A 25535-nucleotide genomic window follows, 5' to 3' on the forward strand; every position below is an offset into this window, starting at 1 on the left:
ATGTTAAAAATTGTGTTTCTTTCAAGTAGATTTGATCCTACGACCGCCATCAACGCTAGTGCACAGTTCGGGCTAATCACAGAGCAGTACATGTATTTGCAATGCTTGTCCATGGCAACCAGAGACAATGGACGAAGTGCCAATCAACTAGGCCCAACTGACTCTCATCCCAGATGCAGTGTAGATTGCAGTGCCAAATGCCCTGCCATCACCACTACGTCTTGTTCGGTACTGCCTTTCTGGACGGGAGTAAATATGTAATCAAATTCTTCATCGCATGTTACACAAATAATATTAGTTAAAATCTGAGCTTTCGATTGGACTTTGGCATGTTCTAGCCTCTGTACTTGTCGACATTGCAATTTTAGGCCTCTGTCAGGTGTTGGTAAGAGATCGCAGCGGTGAAATGGGAGATCAGAAATGGTAATCACAATGAACCATACCCCTTTGAACTCGTATACAGGTTCCCAGTTGAAGCTGCAATGCGTCATATGCCTCTACTGCAATGCATTCAACTGCTGCCTGCCTACTTACTGCGTACTAATTAGCGAAGATCCCACACTACAGTCGTTTCCTCCTGTAATCTACTACGACGACAAAGTACACTTGTAACTGACACTAATCACGTCCCTAGGGAAGTGATTACCGAACCAGACGTATTGGTGATGGCAGCGCATGTAATCCACACTGCATCTGAGGTGAGGCTAGGGCCCAACACATTTATGAAAGAGTATATCACTAGAACTGTGTAATTCAATCAGGTTGCCATTGTCAGGTCTAGTCCAAAATTGTTTGCGATCTACGTTGCACACAGGAGTAAAAATAACAAGTAATTACGTACACATAACAATATATACGAGAACCCAACATTTGCAATGCATATCCTGTCTGTGATAATCTTTGGCTTTGACTACTCGACCAAGCTCTATTCCAACTGATATTGCATATTCAATTATACACGCACAGAAGAAAGAACAATGCAAAAGCAGTAAAAAATTACAATCCATATTCGTGCAATGTGTGTTATGATACCATGGTACACCTTCACGTGACCGTTAAACCTCTAACAAACTACCTCTGAATCACGTTCCAAACAGGTTTAATTAAACAGGTTTAATTACCGCTAATATAAATGCGCTAAATCTTAAACATGCTTATAATAGGCTTACAGGCCCTAATGGAGACTACGCCCTAGGTTGTGTTTTTGCATGCACTCACCAAACTAGAATTTTAAACCTTTCTCTGAAAAAATAGATGTAGGGATTGTATAAAAAGTAACAGAAACAAGATCTAAAGTTAATATGAACCAAAGCCAGACATCATTAGTGAATCCTTCCAACCCCAAATTCCCTACATTTCCATTTAGAAATCCACCATCCACAACAACACAGTTTGAGCCATTGCCAACACCACACAAGTACATAGGTTGATTTCTATACATACCTAAACTTGATATACACTATAACACAACTACTGTAAATCCAGAAATTTTAGTACTCATAAATTTTAGTACTCCTGCCCATGAAGTAGTTCATATACATGTTATTTTAGTACAGGACATCGGTACTGTACTGTACCCGAATTCAAGTAAATCTATTATAAATTTTAGTATTCATGCTATTTTAGTGCAACCAGGTATCAGCACAAAAATAAATTTCATGAGTACGAAAATTTCTGGATTTACAGTATTTAAATGCCTCCAGTCAATGTTAAGTTCTAAATGGCTTTCAACTTTGTGTGCATTCCTTTTACAATCCTTAATCTATTAACACATAAGAATCACTGTGCTCACTCTCATTGTTTTCAAAAGCGACTGATGAGCAATTCCTTCATCAATGTGGTCAACTTGTCGTCTAAGCAGTTCAATGAGCTTTCTGTGCACATCCATCACTATTATTTTGCATTACCAGTAACATATGCTAAGAGACTAGAAACTTACGTGTGAGCTGTTGCATTTGCAAACAGCCTGTCAATATATGATTCTAGAACAGGTCGAAAGTGGTGATACTTTTTGTCTGAGAGCAATCCAATAATAAACACCTATAAACCAGCATGCACTAGTCACTAGTACATTCCAGTGTAGTCACGCATAACAGCAAGCTTAACACTTACAATTGCTTCAAATACCAAATGGCCATGCTGGTTCATGTTGTCATCAAGAATAGCAAACAATGCATCAAATGTGTCTTGAAGAAACTAACCCAATTCAACAAGAGTGTTGGCATAAACATTTCTTACTGTACCATCAAAAAGAAAACCTTCACAGTCTCTTCACCATCAACTTTCATTAGTGCACGGAGGTTACTCTCCAGCTTTTGCGGTTCAAGACGCCACTTCAGGACTCCAAGAAGATCAACTAACCATTGTATAACACACAATTAATACATTGTTTTACTTTTAAAGTCAGATATGTACAATATTTTGCAATAAAGACCATTTATGACTATGCCTTCTGCAAAACCTGAAAGTGTGTTTGTAAGAATTTCAAACTTAATACTCTAGTATTTCGGCACATGAAGTACACTATGTAAAACACCGAGAATACAACAGACCATAATTCAATGAGTAAGTCAGATACAATTCCAGTTGAAGATCAAAGTGGTCCCTTCCACAATCAAACATCACATCTTTAGCTTACATGTAACAAATTCAAAATCCTACAGAATTCAGTGCTACAGTAGCAATGCATTTCAATCAGTCCGCACTTATCCCAGTTAATCAATGACAGCTGGCGATGTGTTGATAAGTGAACCTAATCCCTTATGCAAAACAGCTACACCCTCACAATAACAAATTCAACAGAATAATGTATGTAATGACAAAACAAATTTGGTACTACACAAATCTCATCACAGATCCAAACTTTCATCCCACAACTCACAGTATAAACAACTAAAGTCATGTTTGATAGCAATACATCACAAGGACATAATCGCTAATGTCTGCAAATGACAAATACCAACCACACACAACAACTAACCATTATGAGTGAGCTTTGTAGAGCAGACCAATGACCTAATAGCAACAGTTTCCCTTCCACTCAATGAGAGTCCAGAAGACAACTCCTGGCTGGGTAGAGTACTAGAGCCCTTCCCCAGCATATCAGACTTGGTAAATGAATGCCTCAAGTAGAGTACATCATTCAACTTGTACTTTGGCTCACACTAAACATTGCCAAAAACACCACACAAACATATCATAACTTGGGCACTTCCATGAGGTATTCTGAACTACGCACTTTATATACAACAAGTTCATGTTTTGTGTCTGCAAGAGTTGTTCCATCCATGTTCATTAACTTAACAAAGGACATCAAGTAGCTGTGCTTGTCTCCCTTAGCTAATGAGAAATGTAGACAATGAAGTCAGAACGAAAACAGAATGTATTGCCAAAGGTGAAAACCTCCAGAGCCACTAGGGTTTGATGTCCTGTGACGAAATGTAAATCGCAAATGACATGAGTAGAAACGTTCAATTGGAATGACAATCTGTTAAACTAAGCATTAGCATATATCACGAAAGAAAAACAACAATAAAAATGTACTAGCATAACTAAAATTAAAACAGCTTCAAACAAATGGTACACTACCAGGAAAGCAAGAAGTAAATCAACTTGTGCAACCAGACAAACAATTCTACTAACGACTGTACAGGAAAGAATGACTTTCCTAATCTGCATATTCCTCATCTACTTTGTCCACCCTTTCGTGGTGTGGGATAGAAATCTGGGCGTAATGACTGAAAGGTACTATTGCTGTTGTAGCCTAAATTCATCCAATCAACTCTGCTTAGACCTCTAGTTTGTGCTTAAGCTCAATATAGCCTAACAAGTAATTCAACTAATCAAAAATACTAATGAATGACACAAAGAAATGTGTCCACACAATTGCCACCTTTTGAAAAGCAGTGAAAGCCAAAATTATGCCAACTCAATAATAACAGGTTGTTGCCAATGATCTCAAGTGCCCTGCTATGCTTACAGGCGATGCCGCTACACTTTATGACATTCAAAAAGTACCTACTACAGTAGTATCATGAACAAACACTAGTTACTCAAACCCTGTCATCCTTCACTCAATCATGACTTCTCTTGGCACTAACAGAAGATAGTAATGCCACTTGCACTTCCCATTTTACTCCTCCACTTGTACGTGCCTTAGTCTCCCGAAATTTGTGGACATGTACAATACACTTACTGAGCATGATGAGACATTGCAGCTACCGACTTTCTAGAGTAAGACTTAGTGCTAAACGACATGCTAATCATAATTTGATTATCTTCAATTGTAACTTGCAGTGCAGATAATCTTAACTATCTATCCTTGTGACTTACAGCACAGGTGCATAGGCGAGTACTGTGAGCTTTAAGGTTAGCGGACATAATTATAAAATTAAACACAACAACTTAAATCACCTGATTTATCACCTAAGCAATATTCTGTAAGCTGCCATGTAGCGTATTTAGCTTTGCTCTTACAGTAGCACATAGCGACACAGCAATAGCTTTACTATAGACCCTTTAAAAGTATTTATTATTACTATCACTGTACATGTGTGGCTTCCTTGGCTTGAATCTTTGTCAATTTCAACATAAGACATTATATTGGTTCAGCATCAGTGTAGTACTGTTCTGCCTGAAACTGAGTTTGCTCTCTCGCACTTAGCTGTTTGACACATAGGCATCTTCTCTACAACTGTTGGAAGTCAACGTTTCATCTCATTGTATTTCAAACCTTGTTGATATCAATCACTAATTTTAATAGTAAACAGATGACATCATCCCATTTCTTGGAAACATTCTGCTAACAAGCCTGAATAATAAGTCCTATTATCACTAAATTTCATAAAGCTTTATACCATTCTTTATAAGCTCATCCAATAAAATAATCATTACTGAAGTGTCATTTGTTTGCTGTTCATATATTGCAGAGTCTTGTCAAATACCATGGTAAGTTATATATACCATAGATCACTACAGCTAGTCATGCAAGATTCATTGAGATTCATCTACATTTGCAGTAGTAAGGCACACTAGCAGTCACCAACATACCTTCACTGTTTCATCCCACTTTGGATCATTTCGATGGTAGAGAACAACTGACTTGAATTCGTCAACAGGATCTTCACCTGCTCCAGGGAAGATGCAGCCCTGTTAAAAACCATAACAAATGATCAGAACAAACCGATCCTAACCCTAACCTTCTACTATGTGCAACTCCACAAACAAACAACTGCACATCTGCAAACAAAATTGCTTCACATTCAACTAAGTAGCAACCAGTGATTCACAACCATTACGATACGTGTAGTGTTGAATGTTAACTACATTTTCTGTGTAATTCAAATATCTGTCCAAATAGAAGACCTCAGGCTTGTATTTAGACAGGAGGTTATATAGCAAAAATCTACCATCTGCCATCCATCTTCATATCCTTGAAAATATTCTGGAGTGCAGACTTGTTACATTAGCGAAAACATTCTTAGTTGGAGAGCAGATCAGGTAGGATGCCTATAAAAATTACAGCAAGACGAATCCTGTCAATCCTAATTCCACCTCCATGTGGATATTCTACAACCAGGTGAGCTTTCTATTTAGTTAGTCTTCTATTACAAAATGCCTTCAGACTACGTTGCAAAGCAGTTTGAATTTAAGCCCTGAACTTAAAATGCTGGTAAGGTTTGACTTTCTATAAATTTGAATGATAGCGGGCAGTCATCACCAATTTGAAAAACAGTATTTTGCAAAGCATAATGAGACAACTTTCTTTACATTGCAAAGACTTCTAAGTGTGACTGGGTTAATTAAGAGCACACTAAAACTTTTCTATTTTATCATAAAAATGTAATAATGAGTAGATAAGCACTACAGTGCTAAAATCTCGGCCAGCGTAGGTGCATGCCACATGCTAAGACATGTGTAAGGCAGCTGAGGATTAGGAGGCACAAATGCTCATGAATTTGACACCATTAAAAATCCCCTCACGTGGTGGTTAGGCTTACCGTATTTACACAGCTATCACCATCTAACTACAATCATTTCAGCTGAACTAGTTGTAAGGTATCCGTAGGTGCCTCGCGTTCGTGAGTAACACGTCCAGTTTTCAGATCATATACTGAAACGCCGAGTCCTAGCTAGACAATACGTATTTGTTGAAACCCTAGCTGTCATGGAAGTAAACATGCAAACTTCCTAATAGTTTAGATTACGTGTGTGTGTGTATATATATATATAGGCCAGGTATAGGTAGTCGTCGTTTTGCGATCGTAATCAAGACAATAGAAATGTACAGTCTATGTCTGCACTCAGTTCCGTTGTAATGACAGTCGTATGGTATTTACTGACATAGAAATTGATATAAGCAAACATTGACTTTCAACAGTGTTAGATGCAGCACAGTGTAGTAAAGGATTGATTGTAGTTGACTGTAGGTGGCATTCAACACCTGAAGGTGTTTTCTTGGTTGTCAAATACACACAATCCCTAGTTACAATACAAAAGGATGGGGCAACGAAAGTTCATGAAGCTTTCTTGTCACCATTTGCTCACTTAAACGAATCATTCTTAGACTCATCTGTAGTCAGGCACGGAAACGATGTTTTAAGGTAGGTCCTATCATGAAATGTGGTTGTGGGAGGAGAAATGCGTGCACACACACACACACACACACACACACACACACACACACACACACACACACACACACACACACAAACACACACACACACCAAGAGCTCGATGGAGAGCCATATAGGACCACGCCCCTTTCTGTTGTGCGACCCGGATTAGAAGCCTCCCTATGCTTGGCAATTAGGCACGTGGTAACGAGGTGATCCCAGAGCCGCCAGAGCCAAAACAAAACTTTGCACATGCAAATGCAGATTAGGCTAGGCATCTCTGTTGCTTTGACTTTGGATATGTAACAATAATTAGCCACGCACACCAAAACTTCAAGATGTCAGACTGCAGAACCACTATCTATACAGAAACACTGTGGAACAAGCCAAATGTTACAAGTCAGGCAGCCTCAACGCTAAGCCATCTTTGCCTTACCTGCTGGAGTGACAAGCACATTCACTAAAATGCATGGTTGTTGGTGGAAACATACACGTTACAAATGTAGATTAGGCATAGTTTCTACCTGCTACAGCCTTATCTAGAGGAAAGGACTAAACACCATGTGCAGGATGGACGACTAATGGCCTAATTCTCGTTAGCAGCTGCCAAACACAGGTGGAGCCTTATGATGACATCACGCTCGTTCGTCTATTGGTTGCTAATGACACCACGTCTCGTCTATTGGTTGTAATAGCTTCATTTGCATCTGCGCTAATCAAGTATAAATATGGTCGGCCAGAGAACTATTATACCCTTAGCCTGGATATCTGGGCTTCGAGTAATAACACTAATAATCCCCATTTGTTTACACTAGCCATACAGTTCCAAGTCTGCATTTCATAGATTGGCTCTTCGTAATAGTCTTGTGAGGCCTTCAGAATTAACATAAATGCACTGAAAAATAGAAGCAAGCAACAGTACTGGTGTGTGCAGGGTTCTAGCCAGTGATCCTAAGGTGTAGCAGGCCGCTATGCCTTCAGCCTGGGCCACTACACCATCCATCTTTGCGAATAAGCCACTACATCTGCATACTTGCTAGTCTAGCCAGCCCTCTTCAGAGCCATAAGTCGTGTAATGGGAATTGTGGCTACGTAGAGTTGTAGTCTTGCATAGCCAGCTCCTCCTCCTTGGATTATTGGACAAGAGGGGAGGGACTGATATGAGACTAAAATCAACACATTACCGCTTAGCAGTGCTGCTGATGCGGAATATTTCTTTTTAGAAGTAAGTTGAAGAGTAATTACAGATTGCTTCTTCAGGTATGACAAATGACAAGAACCCTACAAGTTCAGCATTACGGCATGCTCAGCACTTGCTGTTGTGAGAGTTATAGGAGAAAAAACATAATAATATCACCAATGAGAACTAAGATGCAAGGCACGAATGGTATTTAAAGTACCACACTCCAAACTACAAAAAGGTCATGCCCCAAAAGTTGGCCAACCGCTACACCTTGCCACAAACCTGTCTAGAGCAATGATGCCATTGTGTAAATCTACACACGTAGATGAATAAGTTGGCTGCTGTATTCCTACATTACATTACTGAGAAGACTCCAACAGTCACCATCACCATATTGCCTAGTAATTGCAGCCTAGGCAGCCAAGTACTTTACATAAATAAATTAACATTAGAAAACTTAACCACATAATACAAGTGGAATACAAACACAAACCAAATTGCCATAAAACCTTTAGAACTTCGCCAGCTTCAGAAACAACTTCTAACATTGCCTCTACGTTCTTTGGAGCCGTTTTACTGCCCTGCTGAAAATCTCCATAATCTAGTACAATATACAAGTCATTCCGAACCTCCTCTGAACAAGAACAAACACCTCAATAGCACCAACTCATAACAAAAACTGTTAAAAGCAAACTTCACCTGGCATAATGACATCTGGAAATCCCAGTTTCCGAGTGATAGCTACACTCCTCTGAAATAAGTGAGGGTTGTCATCAATCACCTAATTAAAAGTTCAAATATTCTTGACAGTCAGTATCATACAAAATGCAGTTCTTACACTTGAAAGAGCACCGTGAAGCATTCTTAAGCACACAAAGATTGCTGCAAACAGAAAACTTACAGAACGTGCAACTCTTTAGTAAGTAAGGGAATGTCCATAAATATCTTCATTTTCAGTATATACATTTCATTTGGAAACCTGCACGTGAAAACAGGCACAATGTATTCCGTCTACATAAGTTTCTCCCTCAAGAAACCCAGAATAACTTAATCAGGTAGGTATAGAAACATGCTAAACACACCATTTTAGAGCTCAGGGCCTTGCAGTTTCCCCCTGTGCATGAGGTTCTGCCAAACTAGTTATTCAATTAGATTAAAAAGCAATTAACCAATACACTAATGAGAGTAGAAAAACATCTTGGTGACCAGTGAGTGAATCTGCCTAGCTAAATGATAATAATTAGTAAATGCTTGGGAAAGCCCAGTCTTTCTAACTCCTTACCAGGGGAACGAGTTAGCATAGACAGACTTAGCGTAGATGGACTTAGCAGAAAATGACTAAAAAAGTTAGTAGAAGTGGAGGTTCAATGAACTAACTGTTGGCAATAAGAGCCAGGTTATTCTATCTTACAAGTGCTGGCATTTGGAAATACCGCCAATTATCTGACCAAAAGCAACGGTTCAGATCAGGCTCAAACCTCCCTATCCCACTTTCCAGCCGGATTTTCACTTGCTTGTGCTCTACCAACCAGCAGCTAAGGCCCTAGTCACACTATGTCAGGAATGGCGAAAACGTTGGCGTTGTGTTTCACACGTTTTGCCTAATTACATGCAAACATAGATGTGCGGTCACACTTGTCTATAGCGTAATTGCCGTTGTGCCACGATGCCGACAAGCAGAGATCCCAAGAGCTGGTTTTTCATTTTCCTGATGTTCTCGTCTGGCGTCCCACAAGCTGAAATACCATCATACGATAACTTTCTTCGCTATTGTTTCCAACATACATCCATGAAGACTGAGTTTCGTAGGAAATTAATGCCGTCTTCTGTTTTGCACAGCACCGTTATGTGGATAAATCCCTTCGTGTGGCAATTAGTAAAGCAGCTCACGCGTCAGCGACAATTTGAACAGCACCCAGGTGCTGGATTTTGGGAGAAAGATGTGCAAGGTACATGGGCGGAACAAAAATTTGCTTTTCCTGATTGGGAAGACAAACAGTATCTGGACAGACACAGAGTCACAAAAGCAAAACACCAAGTTGAGAAAACCAATAAATGCAGACAAGCACTTTGCAATTACTCTACACTGGCTTGCTTATTCAACATCTTTATTGGAATTATCTATAATCTACCGAGTTGCAAAAAAGCCTCTATTGTGTCAATTGTGCATGAGAGAATGTATGTGTTGTGTCAGTTTCTAGTTCTAGGTTGCCGGAAGATGCTGCTTATAACGATGATGTTGTAGGTCCTCCTCACCACCATGTAGTTGATGATGATGCACAAGGTGTCAGAGATACCAATGCAGACTGGGTTCATGCTATTAACCTTAGAGACTGATAATTTCCCAAGTCTAGCCTTACTACAGATTGTTCCTATTTCAAGATTATTTAAAATTATACACAGACATTGAGTAAACATAACACAAACTGAATGTATAACAAGTTAGACCTCGTCAATTATAATTATTGCTAATCAGAAAGGGTGATTAAAGAGCTCAGCCTGAATGCTTACTGTTGCTGTATAACCTGTGTTGGAAACTCTCATGAGACATCTTTCTCTTTATTTCCTCTTCATTCAGGCGAATTTCCCTCCCTCCCTCCCTCCCTCTTTCCCTCCCTCTTCTTTCTTCAAACTGCTGCAGTCGCAGTTGCATAGTCTGCTTATGCTCAAACCGTCACCTTTGCCTAGATTCCTGCATTTCTGTCATGGCCTGAACGAATGCTAGCTGAGACCCCATACTGCCAACTCATGGGGTCTTAGGAGCCTTCTTTTCTTCTTTGCCTTTGGTGCTCCTTCCTCTTCCGTTATTATTGCGAGAAGACTCTAGTGGTGACTGTACAAGAGTAAATGTACATGAACTAGATGTAGTTGGTCTGGGAAGTGGGTGTTGGGCTTCCTCAACACCTGTGGTTACAAAAGAGTCCTCTTCAGCACGCTGAGGTAGCGGCAGAGTAGGTAGCAAAGCAGCGTCATCAACAGAGCCAGGTCCCAGTGAGTGGTGGTTTCAAAAGTGAGCAAGAAAACAGCAAAGGTAGGCCATGCTAATTTGGCAGCTTCCTCATCAAGGACAATATCAGCATCAGTTGTGTCATGCCCTGTTTCTTTTGGAAGATGATACTGGGCATAGATCCCTCTTGCTTTCTTGACAATGCTGTCTATTCTATTGCGCACCTCCAACTCTGAAAAATGCTGAAGACTGACTTGATCGCAGTACTCATTCGACCGCTGGGTGACAATCTTCTCCTTAAAATTTTTGCCATCATTTTGCCGTCATATTTCTCGAGTACATCAGCCCACAGCTCTATCAGTTTTCCTTCCACGTTTGGCGAACAAAGCACCTTCTGCTTCCTAGTAGCTGCTGACTTTCCACGGTCCGCAGACATGGCGTGCATTGACGTTCGATTAAAACAAATGAACCAATTGCAAAGTCGCAGTAGGTCAAAGACCCTAGAATGAGTGTTGCAGACGTACGCTACACTGAAGAATGTGACAATAGCAACAATAACACCTTGCGACAATAAAGAACGCCCACACAATGTAGATATGTACATCAAAGCCGACGTCAACGTGGGAGTCAACACCACATTGACGTTTACAGTGGCGTTCACGTTACGCTTATAGACCGCCCGAACGCAAACGTCACCGCCAATCCTGACATAGTGTGACAAGGGCTTAACAGCACCAGCAGCCAATCTGCCAGCTTGGCCGATGCTGTGGAGAATAAATGCCTTGTTACCCGAGGCCCAGATTTCTGGGCTGAAGGTATAGTAATTGTTCAATGACCGAGCGACCGACTGAGCGACCGTATATACAGTCGATTAGCGCAGATGCAAATGAAGCTATTCCGACCGATAGACGAGAAGTGTCATTACCGACCAACAGACGAACATGATGATATCATGGGCTCCAACTCTCTTTGTTTGGTAGCTGCTACTAGGCAACAGCCAGATGTCTAGCTAGAAGCGGCACAAACAACAAGTTAGAAAAGCTGCACAAGAACGAGACTTTTTACATTCTTGTGAGCTGGAAAATCGATGGTGAGCTGCTTGTTTGCTTTACATTTGTAACATCATGTTTCCCACCCACAATCAGAACAAATGATCACACCCGTTACTTCATCACGTAAGGCGAAGATTGTCAGCCGGCCTAGCGTCGAGGCTCTCCGACTTGTAACATTTGGCACTTGGAAACAACTACAATTGTAACATGCATTAAACAATGCCTAATCTAGCTGCATTTGTAACGTCCCCACATTTAGTTTTGTTTTGGCTCTGGTACCTATGCCACGCCTAAAACCGCCCATAGTTATGACCTCAAAAGCTGCACAAACAATCAGCTGCACAAAGAACCGACGAGCGAAGGTTGTAACATTATCCTTGTTCCATCAATCTTGTCATCTCCTGAAAGACCAAAATATTGTAGGTGCATGAAATCGTGTTTTGTTCACTGAAAATCAGTGCTACTCCTTTTGTATACCTATCTAGCCGAAAGATGCTTTTCCTATGTGCTCTAGACTTTCGCGCTGCTTCTTTTGTTCCTATCTAACCAAAAGCTGGTTTTCATATGTGCTCTATACTTCGCTGTGTGTGGCGGTTAGTTGGTATTGTTTAAACCATTCTGTCATAGCATGACTAATTACCTTCAAGATGCATGCAGGCCGAGGGTTTGCACTTCTAGTGCTTTCATTTACATTTAGCTACAATAGAAATGTCCCAAAGTTCCCTGTTCATGTTTAACATATTCATATTAATAAATTAAATTGTTTATTGACTAAATGAAACTGTTCAAACACCTTTAATCAAAATATTGTCAGAAGTAACTTATAAATAAGCAAACTACTAGCTACATCTGAAAAAAATTAGTGCTTTGTGGTGACAAATTCATGTGTTCACAAAGTCCTTTGATTACTACTGCACTCTGCATAACCTGCTGAATGACTATCAACAAAAAGAAGAAAGTTAGTTGGCTGTCAGAATCGCTGCCCACCCACTTTCCTAGCAGTAGTCTTGACTCTACTTGTTTCTGTATTACATTCGGCAACTGGGGCTATTGACGCATACGCGTATGCAATACCTCGAATTGACGACTCCCGCTTTGTTCCGTAAGTTGAGAAGAATAGATTTTGATGTATTCCATTCGAAGTGGCCATACCCCATAACAGAGTACACAAACAGTGAATCCGATGAAAGCAAAACGGGAACCATAGAAGCCATTGCAAGCAAGCGTAGCTATGAAGCCAAGTTCTGTACTTGATCAGTAGGCACCAAATCATAATTGGTTGAAGAAGGAAGTCCATAGCAAAGGTAAAATAGTAATGTTCTGCTCCTAAGTCTACTGTAAAAGTTACGGCCACATACGGGTTAGTAAAACAAAGAAGTCACCATCTACCGACGGTACTGCACGTTTAAAGCTGGGAGCCAAGGAGGTGTAGAAGATCACGAGAAGTCAGCTTTCCACAAGTCCAGTAAAGTACGTTCCTGATCACAATGGTGGTAACCCGCAGGAAATGACACATTTTGCATTACATCATTATGTAATTATACGTAATATTATTGCATTATGTTAGATATTAGTAAAGTTGGGTTGATATTAATAAAATACTGAGTCGACTGGTAGAGGTGTCTGCGGGAAACCCTGTAGTAAAGATCTGGTAAAGCCTCTATCTTGCTTCTCCTTACATTTGGTGCTATGAAGAATATGCAAATGTGCCTAACCATGTAGTGTCTCTCAAATGGTAATATGCCACATTGCTTCATATAACTACAAGTATTTGCATGTGCAATGCTACCATGTGCTATTTTACCACAAAGAGGGCTATCTAATCTGTCTTGAAGGCAGGGCCATGTGTCATTCAGAATTCCCAGCAAACACTTTTGTTATCAAACAAAGTTGTTGTTATGTAGTAGCAAACTAGCTATACGACAATGCCAAACCCATTCCTGAAATCACAGGCTACCTTCCTTATTTTATGATGGCATCAGCTTATTTATTGTTCTATTGATGATACGTGTCTTAATCCCTACTTGTAATTAGACAATTTTCCACATCATTTAACTTACTGAGGCTTAGTGTGTCTAACTTGAAAGTCATATACGTACAAACAAAACATAAATGTGTACACAGTCACACGTTTGTTCCTGTGCCCTGCAAGAGCACACTCTTCACAAGTCTACCAACTTGTTCAAATTATGTTCTACTACAGCTAGTAGCTTTAATCAACCACCAAAGTACCCTAATTCAAAATGTGTATGCATCCTACCTGCTCCCTGCTGTTGCAATTGCTTGTATTCTTTCTGATTCTTCTTCATCACATTCAGGTGCAACTGTGCAAAGTTCTCTTCAGATGTGCTCCTAAACAAAACAGAGATACAGACCCCATCCCCTGACAAAACAGAGCTCTAACTGGTATATCTGCAATCGGTGTTCTCTCTCTTCTTCCCCAGGCTCAAGATTTCCAACAAGAATCTCAGCAACTGACATGGCTGACAACACACAGAGCATGCAATTCAGTACAAAGTTGAGTGTCTCTACTCTCTCTCTTTCTTCTACCTGCACAACCAAATGGTCGCCTGTACAATGATGTGCTCTGTTTGGTATGTCTTGAGTCATGACCTGAACCAGCCAACATCTTACCTACAGACAATCACATAGTGTAAGATCATCCAACAAAAAGAACCTGTCATAATTTGATCAGGCTAGCTATTCCACTGCAATTTTGTCTAATACAAACTGCTACACATGGTATCTCAATAAAGCCATACCACAAGCAACTAGCACTGTCAAGTGGATGTGTGTGGTGCGGTAATGGTGGTAGTGGTGGTGGTGGTGGTGGTGGTGGTGGTGGTGGTGGTGGTGTGTGTGTGTGTGTGTGTGTGTCTGTCTGTCTGTCTGTCTGTCTGTCTGGTGTGTCTGCCTGGTGTGTCTGTCTGGTGTGTGTGTGTGCGTGTGAGTGTGTGTGTGTGTGTGTGTGTGTGTGTGTGTGTGTGTGTGTGTGTGTGTGTGTCTGTGTGCGTGTTAGAGAGTTGCATTTGGAGAACGGAAACATCCGAAACGTTGAGGTCATAGGTTCGTGGACAAGTACAGATGTAATTTCCTTGGGCAAGAAATTCATACACAATTGCCTCTCTCGACTCAGGAGTATAAATGAGTACCTGGTCTTTGACTGGGGGTGGACTAAACCGCTGGCTTGGCAGAACATCACACAGTATATACGAGTACGTGTGGACTTGAGGTTCAGTAAGTGAAGTCTTTACTCTCAACTGGGCGCCCACCAACAAGGCAAGTAAGTCCCAGAGAGGCACATGTTTCAGTGTAATCCATACGGCGCTAGTAACTGGCTTGTCGATTATTGATTGCTTGCGCTACGGGGATTCGCCAGCTCTGAACAGCAACCAAGTAGATATCAATGACTACCAGGAAAGCATTGATTCTCAAAGCCTTGGAGCCAGACTGCTTTTGCACGAGAGGGCAGGAAGGGCAAGTGAGAGGGCGGGGAGAAAAAAGCAATCTGGGGACTATGCCAATCAAACCTAGTTTGGAAAAGGAGGGCTCTTGTTTGCTCAGTTGCAACTACGCCAATCAAAACCTATGCCTTCAGAAAGGAGGCCAATCAGTGATGAGAATGCTAATAGCAACGCAACAGGACAACGCAGCAGGACGATGCTAATGTGTATGAAGGTGCAAGAAGTAATAAGGTAAGTGATCGCATTTACAGCTTGTTATGGATGACTTCCGAGTAATGCCTGACGATGAAGCCATTGCAACTGCGTGTCCAGCATGTTACTTCTGTTCGGCGCGCAGAATTTGAAGCCACTGCAGATGCTATCTCTTTGCCTCCTTGTCCGTAGACAAGACGTCTTCACATGCTTTCCTACAGGAAGTCGCTAATTTTTCATTTTCTCCCACACGTTTGTGCCCGACTAGCAGCCAATGGCTTCCAGCAATATCGCGTGGATCCTGTGGTGCTTGTGGTGACTCCACTGAAGTCACTGATGAGAGATCAGGCCGCTATTTTAAAGCAAAAAGAGCTTGCAGCTGACTTTGTTGATGAATCAGATTCGTCAGACGCTGCTATCAAGGTAGGGAAATTCCCCTATGTCTATGGAAGCCCCGAAGTGCTTGTCGGCTCACGCAAGTGGAAATGCGCCTTACAAGCAAATGAGTTGAAAGAGCGGTTTGTGGCCGTGGTAGTGGACGAAGCTCACACAGTAGTTCAGTTAAGGAAAAATTCTGTCTTTTCTTTGCGTTTTGTAGTCATCTAGTTGCAATTGATGATGTGGAATTAACTTATTGTAGGGGCGATGCATGTCTGGATGTTAGTGAGGAAGAAGAACCATTTCACGTTTGGTGTGGCCTGGTTGGCGAGCTGAGATCGTTGTTGGATGTCCCATGCTTGGCGCTAACTGCAACTGCCTCTGCATACACAAGAAAAGCTCTCACACTAGCATTAGGACTCCGCAATGCCGTCGAAATTGTGAAGAGTCCTGATAGGCCAAACATCCATCTCTCAGTCAAAAGAGTAGCTCCCGACTTTGAGACTTCTTTCGACTGGCTTCTAACAATGATTCAGACGTTAGAAGTGGTCTGCCCCAGAGTACTCGTATTCTGCAGAACTCAGAATGCCTGTGCGTCATTGTATTTGCACTTCAACCACACTCTTGGTAAGAGGGCTTTCTCTCCAGAGGGTAAAACTTTGGTTGAAAATTGACTTGTGGAAATGTATCACTCCAGCATGCCTGAAGCTAACAAGGAGGTAATATTGACATCTCTTGAGGGCTGTTGATGGCAAGTGCAGAGTGGTATTTGCCACAAATGCCCTACGCTTAGGAATTGATGTGAAAGGATTGCATACAGTTGTTCACTGGGGACCAACCAATACTCTGGAAAGCTATATGCAGGAGATAGGTCAGTGTGGCAGAAATGGTGGACAAAGCAGAGCCATTTTGTATTATCATGCTCAGCAACTGTAGCACATTGATTCTGAAATGTGACAATATTTGTTTGATTCTGACACATGCCTAACCTAAGTCCCAAAGATGTACATGTTTCCATGTAACCCATATGGTGCTAGTAACTGGCTTATCGATCATTGATTGCGTGCACAACGAGGATTTCGTCAGCTGTGACAAAGTGCCCAGTACATATCAATGACTACAAGGAAAGCACTGATCCTCATTGCCAACGATCCCCACGCCAGATCACAGAAACTCCCCATCGACGAAAACAAGTCTAATCTCACAGACATAGCCAAATAGACAGTGAGAAAGAACCAACAGACTCATTTCGTTACATTGCTATTGCCACGCAGAATTGAATATTATGTGTCGTTATGCCTCTCCATGATGGGTAAGTGGGGTTTTTACCCCCATCTGGGCTCCCACCAGCCCGGCAGGTGAGCCCAACAGGGTACATGTTTCTGTGTAGTCCACAAGGCGATCAGTACTAGCCAATTCGATATAGATTGCAGGCATTACGGTGACTGCAAATTTGGGACAGCATACCTAGTAGATATCAATGACAAGCAGGAAAGGACTGAACATCATCGTCAGCAGACCGTTCAACAGACCACAGAAACTCCCCAATGACTGAAACCAGTCAATAGTCTCATGAACAAAGCTTATTAATGTGTTGTCTTTACCCTCTAGGTAGGGTAAGTGGGGTCTTTACCCTCAACTGGGTGCCCACCAACACTGTAGGTAAGTCTCAGAGAGGTTTTTCTTGTAATCCATATGGCGCTAGTAACTGGCCTATCAATCATTGATTGTGTGTGTTACGAGGATTTCGCCAGCTCTGATCATATATTACTATTATTACTACTATATACTAGATACATGCCCATCCTTCATACGGACAAGATACTATCACAGACTGCGGTAGCACCCTCTATGTAGGGATGCAAAAATTCTAAAATGGCCAACTATACAAAAGTACCCAAACACGTGCTATCCAGATTTCTTATAACTCAGTAAAAAATCTCAGAGCCACCTAACGCTCGACTGTAAACGGTCTGAATGGTAGCCAGACTACTAATGCTGACACTAAGCGTCTCAGAGGCTGTATACTGGCAAGTAAAAAATGTGATCTATTCTTTCACATTTTGCTTTTGTCAGCCAGGCTAGCACGTCACTCAAAGCAGCTACAACGACGAGAGTCATAGCAAACGATTCGCTCTTGTCCGAGGAACTGCACTGACCCAACAGCTAGAACTGTGCAAAGTCCACCTAGTCATTCATGTCAACTCCTGATCACAACGCCATGATGATGTTGTTCCGGTCACGTGTGTACATGGTAGCCATGTAGATGGTGGAAACTGTACAGTTTGGGAGATTGCTGCCACTTCCACAGTGTTCTTACAGTTGCGTGTAGTTGATGCTGAATGGAGTGCTGTCTCTGTGTATGTGAATGTCATCGTGTAGACTTCCGTGCAAGTGTGTGAGAGTTGTTTATTGATGTAATCAATGTTATTATGTACATCCATCGGCTGCTACTGGTACAGTACATTAGTTAAAGTATGGAACTGCACGCATCATTTCCATGCATGTTAAAAATATAAAAACATGAGAAAATGATGGGTCTGTAGGGATGGGTATGTACTTAGTGAGGCTCATCTCCTACATCATAATCTTTTACATAAATTAATTGCTTGCAGCAGTTTCAATCTAAAACGTAGCAGTCATGTGTGTACTGGATTGTGATGTAGGAAATGAGCATGGCTAAGTGCATATCCATCCCTACATACCCATCATTTTCTCAAAATGTTTTTATATTTTTAGCACACTGACGGAAGACGTAGTCTGAGCGTGTGTGGACACGTCATATGCAATATCTGTTGCAAGGTCCCGGATGTGCTGAATAAATTCATATCTTGCTTTTTGCATTTTGCCAATAGAAATCGACACACTTCCCGTGTAGCACTTGCTGCAGAAAACGTGTAGGTTGGATTTGGTGCAAATGCAATAAGAATTTGGAGAGAAACGAAAGCACTAGAAGAGCAGCTTCAATTGGCAAGAAATGTTTGATTGCTCAAAGCTTTGCGAAGGATGACGACACGTACAGTCTACACAGGACTGGTCTGGGCGTGTGTTCGAATAAACTGGAATGTGTAGTGTTTGCATCATCGAGAAATTTTACGCTGGGTCAACCCCTTGAGAGGGACCCGGAGTGATTATTTCGAATTTTTTTACGAAAACATTCCCCATCATGTGCCGGTGTGTATGCCGATTTCGGTTGCAAACAGACAAAAGACGTGGCCACGTATCGCGAACACACACACACACACACACACACACACACACACACACAATTTGAACTTTATATGTACTAGATAATAGAATATGACAATGAAGTGGATCAAAACCAAAGTCATTCCTGCCAGACATCAATACTCCTCTTGCCACAGCTGAGGTTTGTCTCGGCTAGAAAAGTTGTAGCAAATAACTAACAATTTAGTTTGGTTGGATTATAGCCTATTGCATCTAGTTGTTGATATAGTTGCTATATGTACGTACTATAACAGGGTTGTCCTCAGCATACAAAAGGCATGGTGCTCCGCCATGCCTTGGCTTCCACTTGATACAGGCCCACCATGCTTGATGCATGAGTCGGCGGTGATTACCTATGAAGACAATGGACTTGTATTTGTATTTTGAAAAGTGGGATGTTGTTTGAGGCTAACAAGTAGTTCTGGGATGCTTGGTTCAAAGATAAGACCAATTAGGACAAAGACTGCCATATGGTATGAACTTAATTGGAATACAAGTACTCAAAGATCAACGGTGGTTGTCAGCACCGCCCACTTTTACAAGTTCTGTAGGTATCTGGCCCTTCTTATTCTATGTACACTGTACTAGTGGAAATTTTCCACGGATGATACGACTTAATATAGCTATCATGTAGTCAAGCACAGTGAACTAAGACAGAGAAATTTTCTTTAAAAATAAACAACTTTATGCCTTTTGTGCCTGAGCATTCATGAAACAGTTTGTGGCATCTCAGTGTAAGCAAACCTGTGCATCCAAGCTTTCATGGGTCCTTCATAAACATAGGAATGGCTGTGGCCAAAATTTAGGGTGGGCGTGGTTATAACAATTTCTGCCATGGCTGGCAAAAATCTTGGGGACAACCCTGTATAATATATTGAAATACATTACAAGTTTTGTAATTACTATTATTATTACACTCGAACCTCCCTAATCCGGACCTCCGTGATCCGAACACCTTCCTAAACCAAAACTTTTCCTAACGCATATCAGGTCTTAGGGCTCCGAGGGTATGCACTTTGGCAAGAAACTCCCCGTCTAGACACTCAATTCTCAAATCCATCTTGACTATCACATGCCAGTGTGTAGGAGAACGCACATGTAACGTATGTAACTGTAAAGTACACATGTACATTACAGTGTAGTACAAGTGTGTACTGTCAAAGCCACAAATGAGATTTGTCGAAATCAACAACTCAGTCCATCATCATCATCAGTACAAGTGTACTGTCACGTATACTGTATGCAGAAATGGTATGACGTTCACCAAACCTTACATTAAAATGGTCTGGGATTCCAAGAATATAACGCACGTTAGCTATCTCTATCTTCCGGACATTTCTAGAATCCGGGCAGCAGCTGGTCCCATACTGTCCAGATTAGGGAGGTTTGAGTGTATTATTATTTGTGGTGTTATACCCCTCCATGGTGGACAAGTGGGGTCTTTCCGCCATCTGGGTGCCCACCAACCCAGCAGGTGAGCCCAGCAGGGTACACATTTCTGTGTAGTCCACATGGCAATCAATGACTAGCCAATTTGACATAAATTGCAGGCATTACGATGACTGCAAACTTGGACCAGCACACCTACTGGATATCAATGACCATAAGGGAAGCACTGAACGTCATCATCAACGGACCGTTTGCCAGACCACAGAAACTGCCAGACCACAGAAACTCCCCAACGACTGAAACGAGTCATAGTCTCATGGACGAAGCTAGAGAAACATGAGAAAGAAAGACAGACAAGTTTCATAATGTACTGTTGTCACTGGGGCTTAAACCCCAAACCATGGAGTGACAGCCATTATCGCTAACTACTAAGCCACAGCAGTGACTTATTATGTCGTCATCACCCTCTAGGTAGGGTTTATGGTCTTTACCCTCAACTGGGCACCCACCAACCCGGCAGGTAAGTCCCAGAGAGGTACATGTTTCCATCTAAATCCATATGGCACTAGTAACTGGCTTATCGATTATTGATTGAGTGTGCTACAAGGATTTCGCCAGCTCTGACAGCACCCAGTAGATATCAATGACTACCAGGAAAGCACTGATTCTCATTGTCAATGGTCCCTATGCCAGATCACAGAAACTCCCCATCAATGGAAACAAGTCTAATCTCACTGACATAGCCAAATAGACAGCGAGAAAGAACCAACAGATTTGTTTCATTATATTGCTGTCGTCACCCAGGATTAAACCCAGGCCATCATGGTAATAATAACCACTAGGCTATTATTATTATTATGTGTCATTATGACCCAACCATAATGGGCTAGTGGGGTATTTACCCCCATCTGGGCATCTACCAACCCGGCAGATGAGCCCAGCGGGGTACATGTTTCTGTGTAGTCCACACGGCGATCAATGACTAGCCAATTCGATATAGATTGCAGGCATTACAGTGACCGCAAACTTGATACAGCACACCTAGTGGATATCAATGACCACCAGGAAAGCACTGAACGTCATCGTCAACGAACTGTTCGCCGGACCACAGAAACTCCCCAACGACTGAAAGGCGTCATAGTCTCTGGATAAAGCTAGAGAAACATGAGAAAGAAAGACAGACAAGTTTCATAATTTACTGTCGTCACTGGAGTTTAAACCCCCAAACCATAGAGTGGGAGTCATTATCACTAACCACTAAGCCACCGCGGTGACTTATTGTTATGTGTCATGCTCAACCAGATCAGTCTGGTTTGTAAAGTCTATTACAAGTACCGAAAGCAAACCCTGCTTCAGAACTACTTAGACCATCATGGCTGTCTAGAAAGAAGACACGACTTTACAAAGGATCTGAGTAGATCCCAGAAGAACTGTTCTCTGTAAGTGCTGCAGGTTGTGATGACCTGGAATAATGTTCAGCCACCGTGCAATACCTGCGTGCACTGTGCCCAAAGCTCCCAAGACCACCGGAACCACCAGTGTTCGACAATGCCACATGCGGCTTATCTCCACTCGCAAGCCGCTGTACTTCACCAACTTCTCAGCATGTTTCTTGCCAATGTTGCCATCAGCAGGACATCTGATATCAATAAGAAGACAAGTGTTTGTCTTCCTATTTCTGAGACAGATGTCTGGACGATTGGCTTTGATCTTCCTGGCAGTGGGGATGATGGTATCCCACATCATAGTAATGTCATCCGTCTCCACAAGCCTATCAGGATGATGCCGGTACCATCTGCTCTCCACTGGAACCCCAAAATGGCGACAAACATCCCAGTGAATGATGGATGCAACCTGATTGTGTCAATCAGTGTAGTCCATCGGTGCCAAAGCACTACAGCCTGCCACAATGTGGTCGACTGTTTCCAGACCTACACTGCACATGCGGCAAGTAGGACTGACATCACGATGTAGAATCTTGCGCTCATAGTACCGAGTCCGAAGAGCTTGGTCTTGAGCAGCAATAACCAGTCCCTCAGTTGCAACAGGAAGATTCGCTGCCTTTAGCCATCCTTAGGTCTCTTTCATGTCCACAGGCGGTTGCTCAGTGAGACGACGATACTGTCCGTGCATAGGCTTCCCGCTCCAGGACCGCACACGAAGAGAACTGCAACACGTACAGTAATGTCTCGCATCTGTTTCAGGTGCTTGCTCGAAGCCACCTTCAACCGAGATGGATGCATTCCTGTGTAAGCTCTGCAACTTGTTGTCCGAAGCAAGACTCCTTCGCAGCTGTGCAGTAAACCGACAAGCCATGTGCTTGATCGAGTGTGAAGATTTTCCAGAGTCACACTCCCGTATCATCTGTATGAAAGGATCAGAACTGTCAGCAAGGTAACAGTTCAGCCTCACAATACAAGATTGATATGTCGACTCAATCTGTTGTAACCCCCTACCCCCATCACTGCAAGGAGCGTACAGTCGGTCAACGTCTGCAGCAGGATGGTGGACACCGTGCATAGAGAGGAGCTTTCTGGTCCGTCGATCGAGCTGCTGCAGGTCCGTGCACCCCCAATGAATGACGCCAAAACCGTAAGTGAGAACCGGTAGTGCAAACCCATTGATGGCTAGAATCTTGTTCCGACCATACAACTCAGTCCGGAGAACCACCTTCACTCTGCGCAAGTACTCACGACGGAGTCTCTCCCGCATCATGCTGTGCTGAATACCGTTACGTCGTGCTCAACCAGATCAGTCAGGTTTGTAAAGTCTATTACAAGTACAGGAAGTAAACCCTGCTTCAGAACTACTTAGACCATCACGGCTGTCTAGAAAGAAGACATGACTTTACGAAGGATCCGAGTAGATCCCAGAAGCACTGTTTTCTGTAAGTGCTGCAGGTTGTGATGACCTGGAATAATGTCCAGCCACCGTGCAATACCTGCGTGCACTGTGCCCAAAGCTCCCAAGACCACCGGAACCATTATTATTATTACTATTATTTGTGTCGTTATGCCCCTCCATGATGGATAAGTGGGGTGTTTACCCCCATCTGGACGCCCACCAACCCGGCAGGTGAGCCCAGCAGGGTACACGTTTCTGTGTAGTCCACATGGCAATCAATGACTAGCCAATTCGATATAGACCATAGGCATTACGGTGACCACAAACTCGGGACAGCACGCCTAGTGGATAACAATTACCACCAAGATAGCGCTGAATGTCATCGTCAATGGACCGTTCGCCAGACAACAGAAACTCCCCTACGACTAAAATGAGTCATATTCTCATGGACAAAGCTAGAGAAACATGAGAAAGAAAGAAGGGCAAGTTTCATAATTTACTATCATCACTGGGGTTTGAACCCCAAACCTTGGAGTTATTATTATTAATTATTAATATTATTATGATAGCTGTACAGCTCTCCGGGTTGCTGTGCGCCATTCCCACGAGACTAATAAGAGAATGTGCAAACAGGCTCGAGCTCTTACTAGAGATGGCTTGAACCTAATTAGTCAAAGCCAATGAAGAGCGTGAGAAGGGGGCTGGAAACATTGACTGACATGTGAACATTGTCCACATCTATAGTTATTAGATACCTCTTCAAAGCATGCGAAGACATCACCACAATGACTGGTACACAAATTAACATTGTTTACTTGGCAAGTTCAACAACAAACAATTAGAACCATACCAACTCGGATAATATGGAAAACTAGCCATATTTCTCCAGTCAATTCCTTTGTTCCGAGATCCTTCACACACACACACACACAACACAGTAAGGTCATCTTAACAAGTTCCAAATACTAGAAAATTACTGCCATACAGTAAACAAAGCACACATCTGTCCCATCTTCTTAACATCTCTCGGTGCACCATTTTTGTTCAATTTTACAAGATACCGTTCACTTATCAAATAAAAAATATTAAATCGTCAATGTCACCTTTCAAAAAATTTCACCAACCTAATGTATCTCATTGAGTTTAAATCAAACAGTGACACATAAAGTTCCACTTCATCACCAACATTACAGGCAAATCCAGTGACTTCAGCAAATAAATGATGAACAGCTGTCGGGCGTGTGCGAACTGGCTTGATTGTTCCAGTAATTGTCTGCACAAGACAACATAAGAACAGCTACAAATTGCTACAGATATAACATACAGCTGTTGCTAGAGAATTGGCACATCGCTGATGTACCCGAAACAATTCTAACACAGACGTGTTATCTTCAGTCACAATCTCTCCATTGTCTCCACGAGGAACAAGGTCTAGATTCAACACTCTACGATTCAAATACCAATGAATAGAAATTCAAATAACATCAATATATAAAAATAGATATATTAATTAACTAAATGTGTTAGACTATAGCAAACATGTAGCACTATTGTCTATACCATATAATCCTACTCGCACAAAACTGCCGCAACAATACAAAACGGAACATAACGCCTGAACACTGGACCTTGTCCAGTCGAAATAAGTCTATGTCACCATAAGCTGTTGACCGGACACTGGTTACTTGAACAGTTACACAAATGGCATGACACGGACATTCACGAGTCAGACTATGTGCAAAATCGGAGAGTATGGTTCTTGTGGTATATCTAAGCTTCTGTACAAAGTGGTGAGACAAGTTGCCGAGACACAAGTTGCCAGAAAAACAACTACAAAGCCTTCCTGGGGGCATAAATGTGAAATCTCTTTACCCATAGTATACAGTAGCTACAGTTAGAAGGCTCAATTATGAGATCTGTAGTTTCAAAATGATGCTCTACATGGAAAAGCAGATTGATAGCACTGAATATGAGTAATTGGTTATTTACACAACTAAGCGTTCTTTAGTTTTGTGCTTAACTGTTTAGCCAGAGTGGGAGAATCTCCAACACACTTCCAATTGCCACGACAAAACAAATCTTGGCAAACAATTTTTAGAATCGGTAGCACAGTGCCAAGTGAGGACATCAACTGGTAGCCAATAGTTGTATCAACAGGGTCCCCCAAGGCAATAACCAAAACATCCTGATTAGTGAATGTTTTCTTTCTGGGTATGTGGTCCTTATGTGAGCAGTAAAGAGCGG

General features: G+C 42.0%; 1 protein-coding gene across 1 annotated transcript in view; it reads right to left on the reverse strand.

Moving 5' to 3' along the window:
- Window positions 1-25535, reverse strand: part of LOC134192514 (dedicator of cytokinesis protein 1-like) — a 39257-nt gene that overhangs the window by 2762 nt on the left and 10960 nt on the right. The window contains exons 8-25 of the mRNA XM_062661287.1: window positions 24616-24736; window positions 24416-24564; window positions 24277-24358; window positions 24142-24202; window positions 14347-14430; window positions 14201-14279; window positions 14057-14148; window positions 8636-8679; window positions 8497-8578; window positions 8307-8431; window positions 5050-5148; window positions 3403-3487; window positions 3239-3339; window positions 2981-3164; window positions 2259-2356; window positions 2113-2196; window positions 1940-2040; window positions 1793-1874 (exon numbers count right to left, since the gene is read on the reverse strand). Coding sequence (XP_062517271.1) covers window positions 1793-1874; window positions 1940-2040; window positions 2113-2196; window positions 2259-2356; window positions 2981-3164; window positions 3239-3339; window positions 3403-3487; window positions 5050-5148; window positions 8307-8431; window positions 8497-8578; window positions 8636-8679; window positions 14057-14148; window positions 14201-14279; window positions 14347-14430; window positions 24142-24202; window positions 24277-24358; window positions 24416-24564; window positions 24616-24736 — 1753 coding nt within the window. The remainder of the gene's footprint in view (window positions 1-1792; window positions 1875-1939; window positions 2041-2112; window positions 2197-2258; window positions 2357-2980; window positions 3165-3238; window positions 3340-3402; window positions 3488-5049; window positions 5149-8306; window positions 8432-8496; window positions 8579-8635; window positions 8680-14056; window positions 14149-14200; window positions 14280-14346; window positions 14431-24141; window positions 24203-24276; window positions 24359-24415; window positions 24565-24615; window positions 24737-25535) is intronic.

This window comes from Corticium candelabrum, chromosome 1 (genome assembly GCF_963422355.1).
Source record: "Corticium candelabrum chromosome 1, ooCorCand1.1, whole genome shotgun sequence".
In the NCBI taxonomy this organism is placed as follows: Eukaryota; Metazoa; Porifera; class Homoscleromorpha; order Homosclerophorida; family Plakinidae; genus Corticium; species Corticium candelabrum.